The sequence below is a fragment of the Leptosomus discolor genome, chromosome 25 (genome assembly GCF_034619465.1).
Source record: "Leptosomus discolor isolate bLepDis1 chromosome 25, bLepDis1.hap2, whole genome shotgun sequence".
NCBI classification, from domain to species: Eukaryota; Metazoa; Chordata; class Aves; order Leptosomiformes; family Leptosomidae; genus Leptosomus; species Leptosomus discolor.
In genome coordinates this window covers 8,131,088-8,139,785 of record NC_141415.1, presented here as the reverse complement: position 1 = coordinate 8,139,785, position 8,698 = coordinate 8,131,088, and the positions used below count along the sequence as shown (strand labels likewise).

The following is an 8,698-nucleotide window of genomic DNA, read 5'->3' as shown; positions in this document are numbered from 1 at the left end:
GCTGTGGCGCCTGCGCCAAAATGGCGGCCCCCGGCTGAACCCCGCTTCCGGCGGCGGGGGACGCCATGTCGGCGGCGGCCGTGCGCGCGCGCGCGCGCGCGGCGGACGGATGTTGATGCCGTGAGGGAGCCATGGCGGCGGCGGCGGCGCGGCCTGGCGGCCCCGGCGAGCGGCAGCGGCGGGTGCAGGCGCTGAGCGCGGCGCTGCGGAGCCGCCTGGGGCCCTACGAGCCGCTGCTGAGCGCCGCGCAGGCCGCGCTGGTGTGGGAGCGGCCGGGCCGCAGCGCGCTGTGGTGGGCGGCGGCGCACGGCCTCTTCTGGTGAGCGGGCGGCGGCCGGGGGCGGCGGCGGGGCCCGGGCCGCGGCTGGCGGGGAGGCGGGCCGAGGCCCAGGCCGCCCCGGCGGGGCTCGGGTCCGCTCGTCTGCGGAGCGGTCGCTGCGTCGGAAGGCGCGTCCCTGGCTGCGGCGGTGGGGCCGCGGGTGCTGGCAGCCCCGGGTCGGCTCCGCCGCGGCCGCTCGGTAGCGCGGGAGCCGCCGGAACGCCCTGGGCTGCGGGAGGCTTTGGTTTCCCCCGCGCCTTCTCCCCGTGGCGGTGGGTCTCGGTGGGCGCAGGCGGTAAAGGCTGGCGCTCGGAGGTCGCTAGCGACCGGCGCCCTGCCTGCCGGTACGCTCATGGCTCCCGCCTGCCCCTTCTCTCGGGACGTGCTGAGCAAGGCCTCGGGGGGGGGGAAACGCTCCCTCCGCTTCGTGCAGAGCAGCCGGGCCCCTGCGCTCACGGTGGGAGGTGGGACAGGGGCGCTGGCCGAAGGACTTGAGTCCCGGACCCGTTTCAGCAGACGAGGAGGAACCTGGAAGCGCTGGTGTCTGCTCGGCTCTGTCCCTCTCGGCGTGTTTCCCCCGTTATCGTAAAGCACAACGAACCGGCAACCCCCGAGCTGTTCTGTGAGCAGTGGAGGGAGGGCAGCGGGTTCTGCTCGCCCCTGGCAGGGCCGTGGTGCCAGAGGGGGCCCCGCAGATAAGGGTCCCCGGAGCAGCCTGGCGGCAGCTGCCTGATAAGCTCCCCAGCAGGCAGCGCGGGCAGGCTGGGTGCTGACCGATTAGTGCTTGCTCCCTCCTCTCTGGCTGTGGCTGCTGCCGACTGACTGATGTTGACTTAGTTGTGTGACCCCTTTTGTGTGTGTCACGCAGATCTGGCTGGTACCGATTTGTTCGTTTCTTCCTCATAGGTTTTTTGCTCTGACTTCTCTTCGCTTGCTGTTCCTGGTTGCATTTACCCTCATAGTAGTAGTTTGTCTAGATCAGTGGAAGAACAAAATCTGGCCTGAAATTGGAGGTAAGTTGCAACATTTGAGTTGATACCAGCAAATCAAGCACTGCTTTTAGCCCCAGAGGTGTGTAGGCTCTGAATCATTTGGACTTAAATGGATAAAATCCTGGGTCTTTTGCTTTGTGAATCTAGAAGCCAGCAAGAACGCTGTAGGCAGGTTCTCCCTAGCCTATATAAACATAAGAGGAGTTTTTCATGCTTGTGACACTGGTGTTTGTCTCATAAGCTTGTAACCTGGTGTACGTGAAGTGGTGCAGGTTTTGAAGCAGTGATTCGCCTCCCAAGCGTTCAGCACAGCAGCAAGAAATTGAAGCATGCCTGGAACACATCTGGATTTCTCCTCAGAATCTGTAGTAAACCAGCTTCCCGTTTTAGGACAAAGATGAGTCCCAGCCTTGCTGTTGAGTAGATTTCTTTGAAAGGAGAGGTGTCTTAGCGGCTGTTAATGAAGTCAGTCTTGAGCCTTCGGTAAACAAAGATTTTAACTGTTAGGTGAACAGTTCTGTTTGTCGTTGATGATATTAATGCACTCGTGAGTCCTACCACTCGTAGCAGCTCAGGATTTTGTTGGCTCTGCGTGGACAGGCTTTGAGGCAGCGGGGGTGGTTTGTGTGCTCCCAGAGCGGTTCCCTGACCAACTAGCAAGTACAGCTCCCAGCTTTCTGCGTCAGCTCGAGCTCTGTGCAGTTCCTGGGAAGACAACAGAGCTTTCCTCGGTTTCTAGCAGCAGCTTGGCTCAGGCTCTGTGGGTGAAGTGTTCCTACTTAGGAGGCAGCGTCTGTCCAGCTCCCTCACAACCTTGACTTTGGTTTGTCAGGATAGCTGGTACATCCCTGGGTCCAGTCTAGGTGAGAAAGTATCAAAAGACTCAAATCTGTGATGCCTGTCAGTAAGCAGGCTGTTCTTCCTTCGCCATCTGGTGTGTGCAGGGGAAGGGAGGGAGGGCAGAGTGGGATTTTTTGGGGTTACCCGTCAGTGTAGCCGGAGCAGCCTCCCAGACCGTGTCGGCAAAAACTGAGGTGCAGCGCGGAGACTCGTACCGTCACTGCCACACATAATTACAGTTAATGTCTTTTCCAGGTATTTCCCAGCTCATTAAAGCTTTACTTAAATCCCAAGAGCTGAGCATTCTCATGGCAAATTCCTTGCAACTAATGTACTGTCTGTTCTTAATATTTTAGTGGCAAGACCTGATGAACTAGACAATGAGAGGTAGGACACTAATGGAATCCTCTGCTGTTTGGTACTTTGCTGTGACACCGTATAATTATTACCTGCATGTGCTTGTAATGTTGGCTCCTTCGAGCGAGGAAGGAGGGGGGAGAAGGGAGCCCTGGACTCTGTCAAGCACTTGTGATGTGCCCAAGCCGCTGTGGTGTACTTAACCTTTGCCTCCTTACCGGCCTCCAGTAACTCTGTACTCTGTTGTACAACTTCCCCTGCCACTTCCCCCGGCCCCCTTAGGTTAGAGGCGCTGCCTTAAGAGCAATTCCTTTTGTGTGGGCCTCCAATAGCAGGAAGACAGCACTTCTCTTGGAAATAATGAAGTCTTCTGAGACTTGATAGGGAACGTTTAACAAGCTTGTTCCCGAAGTTGTAACTGCATAGTTATGGTCTGACTGCAGCATTAATGATGGGTTGAGAAACGCTGGGTGTTGTCTTGCTCCCAACACCTTCCTCTCTCTGGGCACACCTTTCTGCCTGCCTGTGCCGCCGAGCCCCGCTGGATGCTCAGCGCCCGATTAAACCACTTGAGCTGTTGCCAAGTGACAATTTTTATTTTATTTTTTTCCCAAGAGGCCCAGGTACAAAAGGCATTGCTCTTCCTGACCTTCAGGTCCTTGTGGCTAGGTACAAGGCTGCTTGTAGAGCTCGTGCTGAGCTCTTGGGGGTGGCAGTTGACCAAGTCAATGCAGAAGCAGCAAACGGATTCATTTGATTTGCCACCGCACTGCCCTTTCCCTCCAGTAGCATGGAAACTAGCCTAAGCCAAAAGACAGAATCACTGAAAGTGCTGCTCCTGGGCTGCTGTGGGAGGACTGGGATGCTTGTGGAACATGGAAGTAGCGCTTCTTTTGGCGAGGTGGTGTTTTGAAAGGCAGGCTGACCCTCGGCTCTAGAGCTCAGTGCCTGGGGGAGAAGAGGAGGAAGCACCGAGGCGAGTGTTTGAAACACGTGACTTCTGCGCTGGTGTCGAGGCAGTAATGTCTGTTCCCGAATTCTTCCCTTCGCTGCAGCTGGGGCTACGTTCACCCTCGGCTGCTCGGAGTGCCAGAACTCTGTCACCATTTGGCCGAGGGCTGGGTGGCTGGGACCAGCTTCTTGAGTAACCTCTTCATTTTCAAGAGGCAGAACCCTGGCAAGGTAAGAATGTGCAGACCTCAGCAAACAGAACGCTTGGTGTGGAGCCTCCGCTGACCACTGGTCTCCTCCTGCGGCAGCGGCGGCCAGCCTTGGCCGAGCGGGGTCACCGCGGGGGGTCTCGCACAGCAGCGCGGCTGTTCGGTGGCGGAGAGGAACAGAAAGCACAGGCAGAATAATCAGGTTGTGGAGGAGGGAGGAGAAAACGAGTGCTGGCATGTTGGTTGCACTGGTGAAGTGAAAGTGCAGCTGCTCCTGTAGGTTGCTGGCTTTTCAAGTGTCTGTCAAACTCCTCTCCCTCACCGCATTTTAACAGCTTGAGAAAGTGTGTCAAGCTCTTCTTTTTTTTTTCCCCCTTCTTTTTTTGAGGCTTATGCAAGGGGGAACCTGTAACACGCCATCCTTTTCACCTTGAGCTCTGTCGTCTTTAGCCTCTCCCTTGCTTTGGGAAGCTCCTCACAGTCTGAGGCAGAGGCCTTGGTTCGCTGCCCGTCGCTCGGAAGCCAGACACCTCCCGTGTCTGTGCCGGTCCTGGAGGCGGGTGGTCCAGCGCTGGGGGGGCTTCGCTGTCGGTAGAATGATGACTTGAGCGAGAATCTGCAGAGAACAGGGTGCTCAAGAACTGAGCGAAGCCGCTGCTTCGCTGTGGAAACTCACTGTCTCCTGTGTCTTCAGTTTTGCCTTTTAGTGTGCGGAGTCTTTACTTTCCTGGCTGTCCTGGGCCGGTATATCCCTGGACTCGTGCTCTCGTACTTGCTGTGTAAGTAGATCTCCGTGCCAATGCAGGCTGACAAGTGAAAAGGGGTAGAGATGAGCGGGATCTGAATGTCCGAGGGGTGGGGCTCTTCTGCTCAAAAGGAAAGCTTGTGTGAATGGCTTTAAAATGTAAAAGTAACACATTCTGCCTGGAACGTGGTGGTTCTTGGCTGGGACTGGAAGGTCTCTGGTCCAGAGAGAACACGTTTCAGTGCTTAGTAACCACAGATCTGAGCACGAACAGGCTGGCCTCTCCATTTGGTTAAATTGGCAGAGGTGACTGTCCCGGTTCTAGCAGCCTCCTGCAGCGCTGCCTTCAGTGCTCAGATCTGCGTGCGGCGTGTGTTGTACCGATCACAGAGCAGGCAGGATGTCTGCCAGGCAGCACCCCGCACAAACCCCTAACCAGCGTTCCCACTTCCCTCAGTGCTCTTCAGCCTGCTGTGGCCCCTCGCTGTGTACCACAGGCTGGGGCAGCGCATGTACATGAAGCTGGAGCCAGCTCTGCAGCGGCTGGATTTCAGCGTTCGAGGCTACATGATCTCAAAGCAGCGGGAGAAGCAGCGTAAGTCCCTGTTTCTGACCCTTCAGACACTGGTCCCTGGTGCCTGAACAGCCTGTGAATCGAGCCGCTGGTGCCGGAGCGGGCAGGGCTGCGTGTGCGGCACAGCCGTCACGCCGACGCCCTCGGTGAACACTTGCAACTGCTCTGGGAAGGAAGCGAGGCAGCTCTGCCTCCGCACGCACCTCCCAGGGAGCAGCTGGTGTCGGCTCTTTGCGGCGCTGAGCTGCTCCGTTTCTCAGCTGCCAGAACTGTGTGTTCCACGTTGCAGTTGCACTGAAAAAAGAGGGGGCACTCAGTGCGAGGTGGCTGCTAAACACGTTCATCTCGGCAGAAGGTCTGCCGCAGCCCCAGTCAGAAACGATCCCGTTGCTGTGCCGTGGAACGAAGCATGCCGTCTTACGTTGTGTCCGGGCTTGCCAGCTCAGGGGTTTTCTGCTCGGCACAGGGCCGGTCCTGTGCAGACCCTGTCCGAGCAGCAGTCACAAGCTTTGACTCTGCTTTCTGGCAGTGCGTCGCCGAGCCCTTAACCAGGAGGCGGTGGATGATGGGAGCGACAGCGAGGAGGAGCTTGCCGCCTTCTGTCCCAAGGTAACGCAGCGCCTCGGGAATGGCGGAGCTCGGCGGAACAGAGCAGACTCGCGGCGCTGCGTGGACACGCCTGCGTGGCCCCACGTCCAGCACGTTGTAGCTGAGTCGTGACGGAAGATGAGATGAGGATGTTCTCCTTTCAGAGCGCTCTGTCCTGTTCTGTCTCCCGTGTGTCCAGAGCTGCTTGTGCCAACTGCAGTCTCCTAGGCTGGGCAGTAAAGTGTGAAATGTGCCTCAGCTACCAGCCTCCCATGAGACTGGGTTTGACTGGCGGCCACTGGATTGTGTGTTTTGTCTTGAGGTGCAGGAATAAGCTTTCCAGTGTTTGATGTTCCCAATTTTATCTCCTTTTTCAAAGCTGGATGACTCTGTGGTTGCCAAGGAACTAACCATCTCTGACTCGGAGCATTCGGATGCTGAGGTTTCCTACACTGAAAATGGGATGTTTAACCTCTCGAGGGGCCAGACTCCCCTGACAGAGGGATCAGAAGGTGAGAGGAAATGGGCGGCTTCTGGAGGGTGTGGAATGCTGAGCGGGCCGGTGCGACGGGTTGGAGGGAGGGTGCATGGGTTTCTGTGCTTGAGGCCTGGCTGTTTGATGTCTGTCTTGTTGGCTGAGGTGCAACACCCGTTTTCTCAGAACTGAGCTTCCCTCGTCATTCCTGTGGCGCTTCATCTGCTGTCCGCTGCTCTTCCAAGGCAGATCCGGCTCCGCTGGCCTCTGGCTGGAGGGGCGCAGGTCGCAGCGCAGAGGCTGGGAGGGGGGTGCTTTCCTCTGGGAACGGGTCTGGTTCAGCGTCCGCGTTCCTCATGCCTGAACTGGGAGGTCAGCAGGCGTGCTGGGGGCTGTGAGGGGGAGGTTGAAGAGCGTTTGGTCTGTGCGGTGACGAGAGGCAGCCTGGGGGAGGGATGGCCCGGCTCTCGTGTGCGGTGCTGCCCGTGCCTGCCGGCTGCTGGGCGCGTGCGGCGTGTTCAGAGCACTTTCTGTTCTAGACCTGGACGGGCACAGCGACCCAGAAGAGTCTTTTGCCAGGGATCTCCCCGACTTCCCTTCCATCAACCCGGAAGCAACCGGCATAGACGACGAAGACGACACCAGCATTGGGATCCCAAGCCTGGCTTACCGCCCGCAGGTGGCAGAAGATCTGCACCTGCCCTACGAGCAGGAGGAACCCGGCGCGCTGCCGTCTGTGCAGAACCTCACGAACAACATAGCCGGGTTCGTCACCAGGGGGATGATCCAGCTCGCGCTGTCAGGAGCCCCTCAGCCAGGCTCCTTGCGCAGCGACCACCCCCAGAGAGGTGCAAAGACTTACCTCAGAAGGGCCAGCTCGGACTTGGACACTGATGCGGAAGGGGATGACTTTGAACTGCTGGATCAGTCCGAGCTGAACCAGCTGGATCCTGCTGGCTCACGGGGCCAGTAAGCAATCCCGTCACTTCCCTCTGGTTTTCTGTTGCGCATCGTGGAGGGAATCCTGGAAGGAAAAGCCTTGCACAGTTGTGTAGATCGTCTCCTGCGTGAGTATGAGTGACGTGACGGCCAGTCCTGGCTGGGAACACCACTGTGACCTGTGACTCTGTAGCCTCGCTTGGATTTTAAAATAAACGACACTGGTAACTCGTAGGGAAAAGGCGTCGATGTGATAGCTCCACAATCACCCATGCGTTGCCCTGCACTGTCTGCTGGGATGCTGCTTGCTCCAAACTTCCTCACCTGAGACAATGAATCTGGAGGCCACCGGTCAGACCGACCCGAGGACAATCGTGAGGCCGACCTTCTGGGGCTGATGCGTAACCAGGAGAACGGGATTGGTTTCCCCTCGGACTTCATGTCTGGGACTTAATGCTATTCTGTCTTTAAGACAACTGTTTCCCACTCCTAAAATGTGCACAGAATCCAAGTCTTCTTTCCCAGCAATATCCAGCTCCGGGTAGAAACAGACCCCTTGCTCCTGTTGTGGACTCGACGGTGCACGGCCACAATGTTTGTACTTGCAATGACCCCTCGTCTCCGGTTCCAGCTTTCTAGTGATGCTGTTTTGTAAGAGACGTAATGGCAATAAGACATCTACTGTGATGACTAGTCCTGCAAAGAACATCTCCGTGTGGCAGCTGCTCTTGTGTTGCTTTCCCGAAATAACAGACTAACACTTCGCTATGTGTCCCCCCTGCTCCCCCGGCACACACTCGGCGCGGGCAGCGGCGATACTGCACTTCCCCGGCCGCTGCCTCTTGGGGAACTGCCAGCGATGGGCTTTCTGGAGGAGGGGAGAGGTGGAGCTGGTCTGGGGACAGCCCGCAGCTTCCCAGCCTGGTGCTGTTGCGAGCTGGGAGCTGAAGGGGGGACGCCAGCCCAAGCCACCGGTGACCGAAGAGCTTGTGCCCGTTGCGGTCACGTAAACAAACCAGCAGCCGACAGGGGAGACATTGTGGATGGCCCGAGCCCTCCGGCCCTCTGCCTCCCTGCGCTTCCCCGTTGCTTTTTCTAAGCCATAGAACCCGGTTCTGATCGCGTTGGTGCAGCAAAGAACGAACCTCTTCAGGGAAAGCCCTTGATCCGCTGCGTTGTGTCTGAATCCGCTTCCCTGGGAGCGTCGGCCCTGCGGGTGCTGCCGCGGGCTCCGGGGCTGGGGTCGGGCGGGGGCGCCTGCCCTCAGCCCCAGGGCGGGGGCGGTGTGTCGTTAACGGGCTGGTCTATACGAGAGAAGCCTCCACGCTGTCCGGGAGCGGTGGGCAGGCAGGGGAGGGCGTGCACTCCTCGCCCGTGCCGGTTTAGGACCGGTTCCGGTGAGGCCCGGGGGTGCGGAGCCCCTGCCCGGCGGTGGAGCCCCCCGCCCGGCCCTGCCCGCCTCCGGGCTGTCCCGCCCGCGCGCGCCGCTCCCCTCCGGGCCGGGCGGGGCCGCCCCCGCTCCGGGAGAACGGGCCCGGCCGGGGCGGGGCGATCCCCGGAGGGGTGGCCCCGCCCACGACTCCCCGCCGCCCCGCCTCTTTTCGGGGGCGTGGCTTCGCATCCTCCGCCAATCGGGGCACGCCTCTCTTCGTTAGCCTGGATTGGCGGGGAGCGGGCGGCGCGCCGGAAGTGCGTCGGCGTCCCCGGCC

General features: G+C 59.0%; 1 protein-coding gene across 1 annotated transcript; it reads left to right on the top strand.

The window, feature by feature from the left end:
- Positions 1-131: 131 nt before the first annotated feature.
- RETREG3 (reticulophagy regulator family member 3) lies at positions 132-7,753 on the top strand. Its single transcript, XM_086477975.1, has 9 exons — positions 132-319; positions 1,226-1,332; positions 2,508-2,538; positions 3,564-3,690; positions 4,363-4,447; positions 4,871-5,008; positions 5,517-5,596; positions 5,955-6,087; positions 6,590-7,753. The coding sequence occupies exons 1-9, from the start codon at positions 132-134 to the stop codon at positions 7,021-7,023; spliced, it is 1,323 nt and encodes a 440-aa protein (XP_086334101.1). The 3' UTR covers positions 7,024-7,753.
- The last annotated feature ends 945 nt before the right edge of the window (positions 7,754-8,698 follow it).